Raw genomic sequence first — 17314 nt, forward strand, 5'->3', positions numbered from 1 at the left:
AGTGCCTCGGGCTACTGCTCAAGTGGCTCCACAGTCCTGGATCATCTAGACTTAAGGAACTAACCTCAGCAGCGGCTCTTTCTTGTGCCTCTACCGCACTCTTCTCTGATCTACACTTTTTTCTTCAGGAATGGGCATGGTTACAGCCATTTGAGATGGAGATATGGATGCTGCAGTGGCTGCCAGGTCACCTGCACTCTGACTAACTGGAAGATCAGGCATCTCCTCACCACTCACATCCTCACTGGGGCTGGAAGGCTCACTGTGAACATTTGTGTCTATGTATCTCAGGAGAGCTCCTTCCTGCTTAGATAGAAAAGCTTCCTTTGCTTTCTTTCTATTTCTGAATGCTGCCCCAGAGGGGCATTTTCTTCTTTCACTCATGACTATTGTTCTCTGCCAGCTATAGTGGCTCTCAACACTCAACTGAAGGGGACAAATAAGCAGGCTGGTAGCAGGGCCTGAGTCAGGGAAGATATCAGCGTTTTAAGGACCTAACTGGCTCCTAACTGGCTCCTACGTCAGTTGACTGCCTGTTCTCCTCAAGTGGGTTCAGGGAAGCAGCAGGAAACAGGAAGCTCCCTGAGAAGCTGGTGTTAATCAGTCCAGGTTCCTGGGGGTGCTAGAGAGGTACATAAGAGGCTCCTCCTCCTCTCTCTCCCTGCAGCTCCTGCTGCTGTGTGTTATTCCCTCTCACCTTTTCTCCTGCCTGTCTGTTATGTCTCTTGTGCCCTCCTTCCTCCAGCACAGCACTCCACCATCTCTGTGCATGTAGAGCAGAGAGAATACATATGCAACAGCAGCAGACACAATTTTCTAGCACACTGGTTCCTAGTGGCGCCCTCCCCACAGTCTGGCACCTGAGGCGGCCGCCTCAGTTCGCCTCATGGTAAGGCCAGCCCTGTCCCTGACTAATGTGGCAGTTCCACAGAGGGGAGACTGCAGTACGTGAGGAACCCAAGCTACGACACTCATGAGGCACTGTGGCAGCTCAGGCAGACACAGCTTAATATGAAAGCGGTCCAAACCGAAATGTTTCAATTCAGATTGGCCCAACCCAAAAATGAATTTTTTAAGATTGTCCTGTTTGAAAATTCTCTGCAAAATGGAAATTTTTCCATGGAAAATTTCTGTTTTGTGGAAACCACATTTTCCATTGGAAAAAAATATTTCAATAGAAATTCCTGACCTGTTCTAGTAAATGGGTAGCTCCAAGTGCATATTCACTCTTGTAAAGAAAAAGGCGAAAACCGCTGGGATTATCTGGCAGTTTAATAGTTAGGAAACACATCAGGAAGGGGAAGGCGAGGCTGAAAAATATCAAATTTAAATTAAATGGGCATGGGCACCCCACAGAGCTGCGCTGTGCTTTAGTTGTAGAGGAGTCTGCTACCGGATGCAACCTCCCTTGGCAGGAGAGGGTAAGTGATAGAGTTGCAAGGGACTGTAGGATTTCAAATAATTGCTCACACTATTGAGCCATTTAGTTCAGGACATGGGACTATGTAGATTGATGAATAATATGTGATGAGTCAATTGAAACGCAAAATAAAATGTACAGCACCCAGCTGATTCAAGTACATCAATGTTGTTACAAGGAGGGGGGGAGAAAAATTGTTCTCTTTTTTTATCCTCTGAGGATAGGACAAGAAGCAATGGGCTTAAATTGCAGCAAGGGAGGTTTAGGTTGGACATTAGGAAAAAGTTCAGGGTGGTTAAACACTGGAATAAATTGCCCAGGAAGGTTGTGGAATCTCCATCATTGGAGATTTTTTTAAGAGCAGGTTAGACAGACACCTGTCAGGGATGGTCTAGATAATACTTAGTCCTGCCATGAGTGCAGGGGACTGGACTAGATGACCTCTCGAGGTCCCTTCTAGTTCTACACTTCTGTGGTTCTATGATCGTGCATGATTTTCTTTAAAATAATCCCAGGCATTTAAGGTAGGGGTAAGAGGAAGCAGACAAAGTTATTACTGCATAATCCTCTTGCTTGCTCACTAAAGCTATTGGTCTCAATACACTCTATCTGACGCTATACTGGAGAACCCATCCAAACCTTACTTTGATAAAATGCATTGGAAAGGGTATTTTTTATCGCTACACTTGCTATTGAGAATGCAAGAGGTTGGCTTTTGGAGGGGTGTAAGTAAAAGAATATCATGTTTTCATATGTGAATTTGGATCTCAGGTCAGTTTAAAAAAAATACTCTAAAAGCTTTGGTTCGGTGTCCCATTAAATATACTAAAAAATTATCTAAGTCATACAATGCAGTTTGGTCCCACATCAGGATTTGGAGAAAGAAAAATAGATTGCTAGGAAAAACACTCCCATCTTGTTACAGTTATCAGTGTCTGAAAATAATAGAGTGCAAGAGACAGTTTCATTTCTAGTTCTTCAGTTTTAGTTTTGGAATGTGAGATGCAATTATTAAATTCAAACTTCAAGACAGATTTAGGAATTCATTTTATATTTTGAATGAAAAAGTATTTTTGTAGGTAAATGGATCTGATGCTCCTAAAGGAGATGAAGGATTAAGCAACTTTCTTTAAGGATTAAGCAACTTACTGAAGCCCTTTCTGTAAATTGTTCACTATAAATTGAAAGTATGGGGTGTCTGACAGTTAACTTTTGGACTCCCTTGCCTTATTAGAAGATACGTATTTCTATACATATGGTCTATGAGATATGAGCTTTTTAACAATGAAGGCTGCTGTGACTCAAGATCCTAAATTTTTTTTGCATTGATGATGAAAAAGACAAAGATATAAGGTGGTGACACTGAGGTTTCCAAGCCTGTTCAACCTGTCAGTTGCTATGACTGTCTACTTATGATTTTCTTTCACTATGGATGGCACTAGACTTGTCCAGAGAGGTCAAATGCTTGGTAAGAATCCATATGTCCTTATTCTCCACATTTCATGCAGCAGATGATAGGTTTTACTTTTATTGTTTATTTCAGGCATGTCTGTTCAAATCAATTTTAAGAGTAGAACTATTCTGAACCCTCCATAAATTCTGTAGCTGTGTTGAAGGAGAAGAATGGGCTTAGTCTATTTCACAGGAAAGCAGTTCTAAAGTTACTGAGGTATAAACATTTATTACAGTGCTTTTCTTAAACATTACCAATCAGGTAATGCTACAATCTGAATTGGTCACCAGCTTCCCAATGTAAAATAGCATCTAAATTGTGTCTGTCAACCTTCTTCATGCCTTGCACCACTTTCGAAAAGAAAAAAAATATGACCCACCAACTATATGTAACCCTTCTGCCCGTCAGAGTTGGCAGCAACAAGAGCCGGGTTCAGTATCTAGGGGTTCCATTCCAATAACACAATGAAAAACCGGCTCGAGCCCCCACCCAGTGACCTGGGACAAATATATACCACCCCCCGGGCGCCTTTAAGAGGCAATGCTTCCCCTCTCGCAAGAGTCTGAGTGTAGCAAAAGCCTTTTAATAACAGAGAGAAACAATGTGTCATTATGCTGGGGAAACAGCACCAACAGGATTCATAATACAACCCATGAGCAAAAACCCACTCCAAGCAAATTGGGCCTTTGGTTCTTGAGTACAGCAACCCAAAAGTCAACCAACCCAAAAGTCTCTGTTCCTGGTCAGTGCAGCCCCAGAGTTCAAAAGTTTATCTGTAGAGTTTTACCTCCCAACCTGGGTGGAAATGGGAGGGGGGGAGTTAAGGGGCACCTTACGTGGTCTGAAGCCAATTGCCCCACCTTTCCTTGGGGCTCTGCTCTGCTCTGCTCCACCAGCCATCCCATGAATCGCTCTGCTCTGGCAGCTGCTCCACTCCACCAACCATCCCGTGAGCCACTCCAGCTGTCTCGCAAACTGCTCCGCTCCACTAGCCATCCCATGAGCTGCACCAGCCATCCTGCGAAGTGCTCCACAATATAGCTTCGGGGCCCCCCCCACTTAACACAAGGCTCAGTGATTTCAGCTTGTAGTAGGGGAGCCTCAGTGCTGGTGCACCATTGGCCTAAAGTGATTTCAGCTTAGCAGCCTGTAACTAGACTCCTATTGGAATCAAAACTAGCTCTGATATTCCACAGTGGAGAGAGGAGAAGGTGCAATTGGCATGTAGGACCCTCACCAGGGAGCCCATACCACCAGGCATTAATACCTGTCCCCAGCCTCTCTCTAGTCACTGGGTTTTGGAACCCATGACCCTTGCCTAGCGAGTGCTGCTTAGTTGATGGTGAGTCCCTCCATCATAACAAAAGGCCAAGTACAGTTCCACTGTCCTTGATTCACATAATCAGGATAATAACAGTTTATTCCTGCCCCAATAACTGAGAAACTGGGGCTCCTACAGCAGCCAAAGTGACCATTTAGGTGGGGTGGGTGTGCCTATGCAAATGAGATCAGCCCATGAAGTTCTTTTCCACAACTTGCCACACCTCACCACCAGATGTCAGGGTAGAGCTCATCCTGACTCTGCTTACATATATATATTAAATACATACTTGTCATGTTTATGTCAAATTTGTCAGTTTCATGAACAAATAAATCTAATGTGGTGGCAACGATGCATGTAGATTTTAAAATACAGTAGCTTCTGCTTAATATGATCAATTTGGTTAGAGTGGCGAATGAAAACACAATTTATAGTTTTTAGCTCTACTGCCACATAGTTCCAGAGTCCTTCATAATACTGCACAGTCACATGGTTTCTTGCCTGCTCAAACCAACATGAAATGGCTTCTTTAACATCTCCACTCCATCTCTGTTTAGCTTCCAATTTGCATTTTCAGGAACAGTGACCTAGCAAGCAGGAATTAAGTCCTTAATAGCTGCAGTGCTGCAAGCTTCCTTGGGAGCAAGGGCCTCTGCAGGTGGGCACCAGCTCCATAACAGTGTGAGCCATAGCGCTGCTAGTAGCTTCCGCTGTAGGAGTGTCCTAAGAGAGAAATCCTTATGTGGAGGTGTTAGATGTGCCATGCAAAGGATCTTTTACAACAGTTAACTCTTCCATTCTGTCTCATAAATGGAAATTAGGTTATTTTATTTAACAAAGTAGCAGTCCTCATCGTGCTTGAAATCACTGCATGGCTCATTTTCAGGCAACCAATTGGCAAACCACCCAAAACTCGTCTGCAGTCCACCAGTGGTCTGTGGGTCATGGATTGAGAACCAGTGAACAGACAGTGTTTACTTATTACCAGGAATCTGTTAGACGTGTAAGCAGTCATGCAGATCTCACAATGAAGTTTCTTTCAGATGCGAAGGATGTACACGACTAAACAGGAGAGTTGTTAATCTCACCAAAGCACTGCCCAGCCCTATTAAATGCTTTAATTTAGATGAAACATCCCAAGAGCATTTGTTGCCAAAAATAAATTGGAACTTCTGTCAGCAGCTTCTACTTGTTTTTCAGGCCGCACAAATTATACTAGACATTTGCCACATCCAATAAGATCCAAATGTACATTTTGCATTTATGTGCCACTTGGAGGGAGTATTGATGATTCAGTGAATTGCCTTTTCTGATTAAATGAACTTTTCTTAGCTATCCTGTAATCAACCTCTCACAGTAGCATTGTTGCAAGTTGGGATGGTGGTGGGGTTCTGGCATTACAATTTGTTATAAATGGAATAACCAAAAATACTGTAAACTCTGTTTTTTCAGCCTTTTATTTGACAACCCACCATGCTCATATAGAATGCTTTCATGTCTAGCATCTTTCATGCATTATATAACATTCTTTATAATTATTTAAAAAGAAAACAGAAAAGATTCTCCTTTTTCCCTCCACCATTGCAATAAATTGAACAGATAAAGGGCGAAAAATTGTGGGCCAAATTCACTGCTGTTGTAACTCATTGATGTAACTGGAGTTACATTGACAGGTAATTTGGCTTAAAATATCTTCAAGGCTTAGCCTTAAGCAAAGAGCATCTGCTTCACAAACCAAATAAGGAAGAGTCCTAGTTTTGAAGAGCATCACAGCGAAAGGTTCAGGATGATGTCAATCATTATTCTACTCTTGCATTTTGTATCACAGACAAAATCATCTTTTATGCCAGTCTGTCTGTAATTTACTGTATTTATTAATTTGCACCCTACAACAATAAAAAAGGGCATTCAGAACTTTAAGGGTCCCTGATGCAAGCTACAAAAACAATCATTAAATTAGGTTTATATGATCCTCACCTCAACTGCCATTTACCTAGCATTGGTGACTTCAAGGAATTCTAACTAGCTAGCAAGTACTGAGCCTGTTGGCTTATCCAAGAGCTACTCATCCATTTTCATTTTCATTCCATACTTATCCAGATTCTGTTGTGTTAAGGGATTGCAACTAAAATAGGTATCTGTACTATTACCTGATGATCCCTGAAGGACCGATTCTCTAGGGTAATCTCTCCACTAATCCTCGTTGATCGGGCTTTGCCTGCTTCTGTATCGTGACTAGGGACAGCCCCAGCACTTATAGGGCAGTGCAAGGGATGTTGGCTCTACCCACCTGGCAAACCACTGGAAGTTTTTAATGAAGCTAATGAAGATCTTCGGGTTAGTAGCAGGATGGCTAATGGAAATGAAGATATGGAGGTAGAAATTACCACATCTGAAGTGGAAGTCCAACTCAAATGGCTTAATGGGATTAAATCAGGGGGCCCAGATAATCTCCATCCAAGAATATTAAAGGACCCAGCACATGAAATTGCAAGTCCAATAGCAAGAATTTTTAATGAATCTATAAACTTGGGGGTCAGATTTTCCTGGATGTGATAGCTGAGAGATTTCTTCACCAAATAGTGGCTTCAAGACTGAGCTTGATAAATTTATGGTGGGGATGCTGTGACAGGACTTCCTACAATGGCATTTGGCCCATTAGCAACTGCCTGTAGCAAAAATCCCCACTGGCTGGAGACAGGACACTAGAAGGGGAGGGCTCTGAGTTACTACAGAGAATTCTTGCTCAGGTAACTGCCTCCTGGGTCTTGCCCACATGGTCTGGGTCTAACTGGTCACCATATTTGGGGTTGGGAAGGAATTTTGCCCTAGGTCAGATTGGCAAAAACCGTGGGGGAGAGGGTGTTTCGCCTTCCTCTGTAGCATGGGGCCTGGGTCACTTGCAGGTTTAAACTAGTGTAAATGGTGGATTCTCTGTAACTTGAAGTCTTTAAATCATGATTTGAGGACTTGAGTTACTCAGCCAGAGGTTCTGGGTCTATTACATGAGTGGGTGGGTGAGGTTCTGTGGCTGCAATGTGCAGGAGGTCAGTTTGGATTATCACAGTCATCCCTTCTGAACTTAATGTCTATGAATCTCTGAGCATGTGGTTTCGAAGGCGTGCACCAGCTCTCTTGGATCAAGGGAAGTGTTGGTGGTACAAGACTTGGGAAATTAAGATGTGCAAGTAAGAGAGAAACAGCACTTTGGGGTTTCATTGTCAAACTCAGGACTAACCTTGGAAAGAGTTAATGAACTTTGTAGTTCAAATTGCAATGGCAATTTAGTCAACGGTAAGACAGATGTAGAGTACTAAACTTATGTTAAGCCTTACTATGAAGAATTAGCACGCACAGAAGATCATGCTATTGGTGAGTAGTGACAATATATATTTTTATCACACATAGGGGAAAATTGTTCTTCCTGCTAACCAGAAGCTGTGTGTTCTCCAATGAATTTTTGGTTTGTTTTTAAGTTTTGTCTTTAAGCGAACATCCTTAGAAAGTAAACAAAAAAATGGAGTAGAAATGGTTTTCTGAATGCCTTTTGGGCAATAACTAATTGATTTCTATTAATTGTTTTTGCATTGTCATCAACAGGCTGCAAACAAAAAGATAAGGCAATAATCTTTCATTATCATATTTGCAGGCATATGTCTGGATTTTGTTTTTTTTTAAACTTATTCTGGTAGTGCTCACATAAACTTAATCTATAATTGGATGAGAGAGAATTGCATTCGTGTGAATTCTTCATTGACAATAGAGCCCTATTCAGTACTCCTCAGACTTTAGCCAGGCAAAACTCTCTAAGTTGGAGTCTTGTCTGAGTAAGAAGTACTGATCAATGCCCTAAAATCATCTGTAATCATATCCATTCTCACACAAACTAAATATGATTCTCTTTATCTGATGTGTTTGTAATGAATGCAGGTAATGAAAAATCAAACTCTGCTGGAGTCGTGTAAGATTTTGAAACAGTAACAGTTACTTAGACTTTCTTTAAATGTAGAGGCAAATTCTGTCATACAATGTCCATTCACTGCCATGGATTCACTGCTGGGAAATCCTGTCCTTTCTTTCCCAAGAAAAAGGACAAGCAGAAGAAACAATTAGAAAAGGAAATGAAAATATTTGCTGTTTCTGTGAACAGGCGAATAAACCTGTTTGTTAGGAAGTTGGAGTATTCAAGCACAAATTGGTCATGAACACAAATGGAGCTAAATCAGTGTTTTGAGTGAATATTCATGGGAAATACTTGTAGTCACCTAGCTCTATACAACGCGCAATTCTGTACTCAAAAGCTTTTAACTGTTACAAAAATTATAGCAAAAGGTGATGTGTCCATGCAGTATTTCCATGGGGAATAACATGAGAAAGGGCTTGGCTACACTTACATTTGATATTGCTCTAACTTGCTGGCTCAGGGGTGTGAAAAATCCAGCGCTTGGAGCTAATCCCCTCATGGAGGTGGATTACCAGGAGCGTTGGGAGAGCTCTCTCCCAGCGCTCACGCGCGACCACACTCGCACCTCAAAGTGCTGCCACGGGAGCGCTTCCATGACAGCACTTTGAAGTTTCTAGTGTAGCCATGCCCGAGGTGTTTTTTGTCTAGTCTTGTATACTTTGAAATTGAGCATTGATTGCACATTGCAGCTAAACATGTCTTGATGGTATTCATTGAGATGTCAGTGAGAGTGGCAACACTTAAACATAATAAAACCATTTACTGTATTTGTGTTTGCAAAGATAACAATTAGCATCAATAACATATCTTACAGAAAATAACAGCACAGAATAGGACTGCTTTGGTGCCTGAATAGACTACCCGTGTTGGACATCCTTCTAGGTGCTTCAGAGAAGCAGCATTCTGCAGATCAGTAGTTATCAAAAAACTTCGTTATTATGAACTTGAGCCATGTAGCTAATTTACACAGGTACTATCAATTGAAAATATTTCAAAAAGAGGCTTCTTAACAGACTGGAAGAGTGCTTTACAGACAGGAATGTTTTATGTATGAGTGGCATCAACTTTTATTCAAAATGTGAAAAGGTCATTGGGGTGGGTGTTCAAACAATTGAGAGTACTAAGGACTTTTGTCAACCAATGTTGACTGAATTTCCACATTTCTTGACTTCTCAAGGATGAATCCTTATAACGGCCTGAGAACTATAAAACTAAGTAATTCTGCCAGCCAAAGGATGTAGGATGTAATACTCTTAACAGGCTACAAGCTAAGAATGATGGAAATGTAGCCCATAGATCAGCTTGGGAACCGTTAAAGTTGGTAATCTTAAATTGTATTTTGTGTGTGTGTGAATAATTCTTGCCCAAGAGAGGGAAAATTGTGATTTTAGTGCATAGATGTTTCTTGGTACAGGTGGTGTTGCTAGTGGAGCCATACAAGCGTACAGTTGTTTTGTGGTTTTATATCTGTGACGGAGTGCTGGGAGCTAGCTGGTGAGCCCGGCACGCCGACCACTTAGGCATCAATCAGCTCCCCCGGCGAAGGCTGATTGGGGATGTGTTAGCTAATTGGCTGATCAGGCTGGGAGGTTGGATGAGCCAGTAGTCCATCAACAGAGGCGTATAAGAAGGACACAGGAGAAAAGTACTGGGGAAGAGGAGGAGTGACCATGGCTAGCTCTTCCCAGTATGTGTGGAGATCTCAAGGAAGAGAGACCTCTGTTCCTCCTCAGCCCTGCAGGAAAGGGCTAAAGGTAGAGAAGCACTGTGTATACATGGGACAGTATTGGCATTGGTGAATATAAATCACAGAAAGTTGCCACTCAATGTGCAGAGTCTGAGAGGTTCCTGGGGCACCTGAGGGTAGAGATGGACCACTCCTTATTACAATATCAGATTATGCACTACTGGAAATACCTCCCAGTGTTAGGGTTGAGTTCAGTGAGTTTACAGGTGTTGAGAAAAACGATTAGAGTAGTTTTTAAATAGCTATGGAGGTCAGTGGACACTCAAGATTTGATGCAGCCTAGAGTAACTCCTTCTTCCCCTTCAACCAGTTTCCATAAATAAAAATAAAATCCTTTTGTATGTAGTGGTTTCTATTAGTATTAAGCAATTATGAGATAAAACAGCCTTTTAAGTCAAGCTTATTTATTTTACTTTAAAAATGTTTTGATCTACTTTGTTCCTTGTAAAAATGAGGGCTGGTAGCAGTCAGTAACCAAGCATGTAGCAAGCAGGTGCTGGGTAAGCTTCATTGTACAGGTTTGCTAGCGCGCCTCAGTGTGGACCTGCCAAATGCTGCTCTTCCAGACAGTGTTGGGCCTCTTCTAAGCAGAAACCGCATATCTGATTCAGTTTTGGTGGTTATGTGAGCTAGAATGGGACCACCAAACTGCTTTTCACATATGACTGAACAGGGCCTCTGGGGACGAAGGGACACTCAGTATGGTGATGTCTATATTGTGGTTGGGGTTGTGATTTGCAGCTGGTGTAGACATCAGGTTACCTTACACAATGCTCTGGTGAGATTAGGTGATATTATTTTTCCAGTTTTACAATTGGGGAGCTGAAGCACATTGATGTTTAGGCCTCAATTTTCAGAAATCCAATTAATTTTGGATACCTAAGGGCTTGATTCTTCAGAGTACTTAACATTATACATGTTCGAATCACTGCTTCCATTTCTTTTAGTTGAATGCTCAGCACTGCTGCAAATCAGACCCCAGGGTCTCATATTGCTTACCCAGAAAATGAGGAACACCTGTGAAAAATTTGTTTTAAGTGACTTGCCCAGCATCACACAGGAACTCTGTGCAGAGGCTGCTATAGAATCCAGTTCCCCAGGGCAACCTTCAGCTGCCTTAATCATGAGACCCTCCTTTCTCTTCCTGTAGTCCCTTGCCTCATTCAGTACAAACCTTCCCACAATTCTGCAGAAAACAAAGCAGAGCTTCTGCAGACAACAGGGTCCGGGGGGGCGGGGGGGGGGGGGCGGTTTGCCCTAGTAGAGACTTCTCTTCCTGTGCCTCCTGCTCCTCTCTGCCCCACCCTCGCTTCTGACCCTGCTCTCCTCTCCTCCTATCTATCCCTCATCCCATCTCTTAAAAAACATTTGGGGCAGGGGAAGGCATTGTAAACTAAAAACTGAAAACGTTTATTGGACACTAAATACAAAATCAAGAACTTCTAACTTCTATTGATGATCAAAAATGTTTTGGTTTCCAGTTTTTCCTGAAACCATGAAAATTTTGATGAAAATCAATTTTTATGCAAGCTTCCATTTAACCACAAAGCCATTTTTCACTTAGGAAGGAGGGAGTTTTCACAATTTTTCTACCGAATCTATTCTATTATATTACACTTTGCAAGCTAATTTTTGATGCTTTAGGTTGTACTGTGTGACTGTGATCCATAGCTGTATGTGTGCATGTGGGGTGGACAACGTCCTGAGGATTTAAGAAACAGTTTTGGCTGGTTGGAACAGTTCATGTGTGCATTTTGTTTGGTTTCTTTCTCATGTAGACATCTAAGGATAGTGACAGGTGAATGGTTTTTTGAAGAGAGGGCAAAGCGCTTCAAGCAATCCAACCTCCTTGGAACTGATGTTGTCAGACAGTCCATCCTACGCAAAGTTCCAGGTAAAAATAAGAACGCACAAGAAAAGTTGTTCTCTGTTTATGCTTATATTTTAACCTAGTTGTCAAAATGTTTTTACCAATGTGGGTTTTATCCTTCATATTATAGAACTCCTAGCCTGTATCAATACTTTTAATAGAGTAATAGATTCTAAGGCCAGAAGGGACCATTGTGATCATCTAGTCCGACCTCCCGCATAACACAGGCCATGGAGCTTCCCCAAAATAATTCCTAGAGCAGATCTGTTAGACATTTAATCTAGATTTAAAAGTTGCCAGTGATGGAGAAACCACCACAACCCTTGGTAAACTGTTCTAATGGTTAATTACTCTCATTGTTCAAATTTATACCTTATTTCCTCTCTGAATTTGTCTAGCTTCAACTGCCAGCCACTGGATCGTATTATACCTTTCTCTGCTAGATTGAAGAGCCCATTATTAAATATTTGTTCCCAATGTAGGTATGTGTAGACTGTAATTAAGTCACTTCTTTACCTTCTTTTTGTTAAGCTAAACAGATTGAACTCCTTGAGTCTATCACTGTAAGGTATGTTTTCTAAACCTTTCATCGTTATTGTGGCTCTTCTCTGAACCCTCTCCAACTCATCAACATCCTTCTTGAATTCTGTGACCAGTTCTGATGCCCACTATTCCAGCAGTGGTCGCACCAGTGCCAAATACAGAGGTAAAATAACCTCTTTACTTCTACACGAGATTCCCCTGTTTATGCATTCCGTGATCACATTAGTTCTTTTGGCCACAGCATGATCAGCTGATTATTTATCGCAACTCCCCTCCCCATCTTTTTCAGATCTGTTGCTTCCCAGAATAGTCACCATCGTGTAAGTATGGCCTACTTCCAGTGTTCCTAGATGTATACATTTATATGTAGCCATATTAACACACACATTGTTTGCTTGCACCCAGCTTACCAACAGTCCAGATATCCCTGTATCAGTGACCTGCTCTCTTCATTTATTTACCACTCTCTCTGCAAACTTTATCGGTAATAATTGCATGTTTTTCTTCTAGGTCATTACTAGAAGTGTTAAATAGCATAAGGGCCAAGAACCAATCCTTGCAGGGCCCCGCTAGAGAGATACTCGTTCGATGATGATTTCCCCGTTTACAGTTACATTCTGAAACCTATCCGTTTTTCATCCATTCATCTTAATTTTGTATCATTCTAGCTTTTTAAACAAAATGTTGTGTGGTACCAAATCAAATGCCTTACAGAAGTCTCTCTATTACATCAACTCTATTACCTTTATCAAGCAAACTTTTATTCTTAAAAAAAAAAAAATCCAGTTAGTTTGACAGGATCTATTTTTCATAAATCCATGCTGATTGGCATTAATTATATTACACTCCTTTAATTCTTTATTAATCAAGTCACATATCAGTTGCTTCATTATCTTGCCTGGGATAAACGTCAAACTGTCAAGCCTGTAATTACCCGGGTCATCCTGTTTACCTTGTTAAAATATTGGCATGACATTAGCTTTCTTCTGGTCTTCTGGAACTTCCCTGATGTTCCAAGAGTTATTGAAAAATCAGTATTAACAGTCCATCAGGCTCCTCAATCAGCTCTTTTAAAAGTTTTGGGTGCAAATTATCTTAATAAATTGATTTAAACTCTCTAACTTTAGTTGCTCCTGTTTAACAGTCTCGAGATACTAGTGGAAGGGCGAGAGTGTCGTGCTATATGACATGATTACATAGTCTTCCCCACACAGTACAGAGCAAATATTTATTGAAGATTTTTTGCTTTTCTTCATTATTATTGATAATTCTACCATTTCCATTTAGTAATGGAATGATACTATTGTTAGGATTCTTTGTGTTTCTAATATACTTCAAAAACTCCTTCTTGTTCTTAACTCTGCTGGCCATAGATTTCTCCTTGTGTCCCTTTGGTTCCCTCTTCGGTTTTCTACAGTTACATTCATTACTATCAACTTCCCCTTTCTTCCATTTGTTATTTCTTAATCTTTTTTATCTTTTATAGTTGTCTTCTAAACCCGGTGATATTTTTAACCAATATGGCCTTCTTCCTTGATTGTGGCTTCTTTGGAATCTAGTAAAGTGTTCCTAAACAATTCCCAATTATCGCTGAATTTGAATAGTAATTATGTATTAGTCAACTTTTTTATTTTGCAACTAAGGTCTGAAGAGTACTGGATACTTTACAGAACATTGAAAAGAACACCCTCTCTACTCTGAAGAGCTTACTATTTGTATGTGATCTTGACCTAAATAAACATAGACAAATTATTCAGTAATGCAAGATCTCTCAAATTTCATTTTCTGGATCCTTACATACAGACATTCCAGCATGAATTATGCTGACCTCTAAACACTAACTATCATAGAATCATAGAATATCAGGGTTAGAAGGGACCTCAGGAGGTCATCTAGTCCAACCCCCTGCTCAAAGTAGGACCAATCCCCAACTAAATCATCCCAGCCAGGGCTTTGTCAAGCCTGACCTTAAAAACCTCAAAGGAAGGCGATTCCACCACCTCCCTAGGTAACGCATTCCAGTGTTTCACCACCCTCCTAGTGAAAAAGTTTTTCTTAATATCCAACCTAAATCTCCCCCACTGCAACTTGAGACCATTACTCCTTGTCCTGTCATCTGCTATCACTGAGAACAGTCTAGATCCATCCTCTTTGGAACTCCCTTTCAGGTAGTTGAAAGCAGCTATCAAATCCCCCCTCATTCTTTTCTTCCGCAGACTAAACAATCCCAGTTCCCTCAGCCTCTCCTCATAAGTTATGTGTTCCAGTCCTCTAATCATTTTTATTGCCCGCCGCTGGACGTTTTCCAATTTTTCCACATCTTTCTTTTAGTGTGGGGCCCAAAACTGGACACAGTACTCCAGATGAGGCCTCACCAATGTCAAATAGAGGGGAACGATCACATCCCTCGATCTTCTGGCAATGCCCCTACTTATACATCCCCAAATGCCATTGGCCTTCTTGGCAACAAGGGTACACTGTTGACTCATATCCAGCTTCTTGTCCACTGTAACCACTAGGTCCTTTTCTGCAGAACTGCTGCCGAGCCATTCGGTCCCCAGTCTGTAGCGGTGCATGGGATTCTTCCGTCCTAAGTGCAGGACTCTGCATTTGTCTTTGTTGAACCTCATCAGATTTTTTTTGGCCCAATCCTCTAATTTATCTAGGTCCTTCTGTATTCTATCCCTACCCTTCAGCGTATCTACCTCTCCTCCCAGTTTAGTGTCATCTGCAAACTTGCTGAGGGTGCAATCCACACCATCCTCCAGATCATTAATGACAATATTGAACAAAACCAGCCTGAGGACTGACCCTTGGGGCACTCCCTTTGATACCGGCTGCCAACTAGACATGGAGCCATTGATCACTACCCGTTGAGCCCGATGATCTAGCCAGCTTTCTATCCACCTTTTTGTCCATTCATCCAGCCCATATTTCTTTAACTTACTGGCAAGAATACTGTGGGAGACCGTATTAAAAGCTTTGCTAAAGTCAAGGAACAACACGTCCGCTGCTTTCCCCTCATCCACAGAGCCAGTTATCTCATCATAGAAGGCAATTAGATTAGTCAGGCATGACCTGCCCTTGGTGAATCCATGCTGACTGTTCCTGATCACTTTCCTCTCCTCTAAGTGCTTCAGAATGGATTCCTTGAGGACCTGCTACATGATTTTTCCATCTTTGCCACTGCTTTCCCCCCCCATGGAACTCAAATTATAATTCTCTGTACTGTACTAAACTTTTTTTTTCTTATTCTGCGTGGGGGAAGACTCGCTAAGTGCTAGATCACAGGCTGTATACTAGCTTCTTTGTACCTCTTTATTCTGAGGCAACATCTTAACTTTCCCATCACCTAGATACCCATTGCACTTGCACATACATGTTTACACATGGATAATGTGGTCTGCTTCACTGATCCAACAGGGGATAGCACATATTACATTCCTCAGAGCTGCATGCATGTCTCACCTCCACTACAGCGTCACCAGTTTAAGGAGTAGGAGTTATTTCTGAATACAAAGGTCCCTCCTCTCAGATGAACTATTTTAACACTTCACCCACATGCCACCATCTAAGTACAGCCTGTGTTTTCCAGGTAGTGTTTATCATATTCAGCAGCTAAGTTACAGTGACTAAGTGTATTTAGGAAGAAGGAGGGCTGGCTGCTATTAAAAGAAAATTACTATGAATTCTGATATTCTACTTGGCAAAATTTTGACCTTTCTGGTGTGTGTGCCACCTCAAGAATTATCCATTGGCACATGACTAGCATTCTTGGTTTTCTGTCTTTATTTTATGCAAGATATCGAGATGTATATTTTGTTTATATTACTGTATTTGTGTATTTATATTTTTGTTAGATATATTATGAGAAGAAAAGGTAATGTCCAAAGCATTTTGTCCACATTTTCCTCCCAGTTGAAAACATTTTTAATGCAGAGAATGTGCTCTCTCACTTAACACAGGAAGAGCTATAAACTGCAAAGTGTATTTTTTCCATGTTCCTCCATCACTAAATTTATTTAATTTATTAATAAGCAACAAAGTTGGGGGCATAATTCAATGGAAAATGTTGAAAAACAAAACAAACAAAAAAACCAACAACCACCCACCTGCATCAAAGTTCTAAAATAACTAAACTAAAACTGGTTACTTTTGTGATGCTTTCTTATTTAAAAAAGAAACTGAGCTATGCAAAAATGGCTTTGTGATAGTCTGAACAGGTTTTTTTATTAATTTAAAAACAATATTCTATTTATATCAGATGCACACTTGGCATATGTTGTCTTTATTTCTCCGAATATTTTTTTTTCTCCTTCAGATACTGTTTCTGGTAAGAAAGAAGGAGGGCAAGCCAAAGATCACGCCCAGGAGAATGCAGAGCAAATGCAAGATACCCCAGCTTCCTCCACAAGTGGGCAGAAATCAATATTCAGTGGACCCAGAAAGATAGGGTAAAGTCTTGAACTTTGGAAACTGATCATTCAGAGTACAGCACCTCTGAGCAGATTTTCTTTTGAGTCTCTCCAGTCTCCCTCTCTCTCTTTCTCTCTGTGTCTCCAGTATTGCAGATCACACCAAAATCTCCCAGGGTTAGAAACAATCTGCTTTGAAACAATTGCTATAATTAGACTGCAGTCTCCTAGGAAATGCAGCTATAATTACCTTTTGCTACAAGGTAGCAGCAAAAGGCAATGGCGACTATTGGATTTTTCCTCCTGGTAAGAGGTTAACATTTCGAATTTGAAGTGTTTCTAAGTGTGCTTCTACTCTGAAAAATGGCTGTAAAAATGGCACCTTGAAGCTCCATGTTTGTTTCCTCTGAGTGGTTTCCGCATAAAATTAGCTCAGTTCACAAGGAAAATGATGTTTTGCCCCTAACTTCCAGCTCTGTGACCCCCCCCCATGTGATCTGAAAGCTATGTTCTCTTTTCATGAAGCCTCTTCAGTAAATAAAAATGGTGCTTGGGCATATGACGGCCTCTGTGACACCTGT

At 41.2% G+C, this 17314-nt stretch overlaps 1 protein-coding gene across 7 annotated transcripts in view; it reads left to right on the forward strand.

Moving 5' to 3' along the window:
- SYTL5 (synaptotagmin like 5) overlaps positions 1-17314 on the forward strand; it is a 161733-nt gene that overhangs the window by 76913 nt on the left and 67506 nt on the right. For all 7 annotated transcript variants that reach the window (XM_037902284.2, XM_043538038.1, XM_037902273.2 and 4 more), the window contains exons 4-5: positions 11684-11799; positions 16640-16772. In XM_037902284.2, the coding sequence (XP_037758212.1) occupies positions 11684-11799; positions 16640-16772 (249 nt within the window). The remainder of the gene's footprint in view (positions 1-11683; positions 11800-16639; positions 16773-17314) is intronic.

The sequence above is a fragment of the Chelonia mydas genome, chromosome 1, assembly GCF_015237465.2.
Source record: "Chelonia mydas isolate rCheMyd1 chromosome 1, rCheMyd1.pri.v2, whole genome shotgun sequence".
Classification (NCBI taxonomy): domain Eukaryota; kingdom Metazoa; phylum Chordata; order Testudines; family Cheloniidae; genus Chelonia; species Chelonia mydas.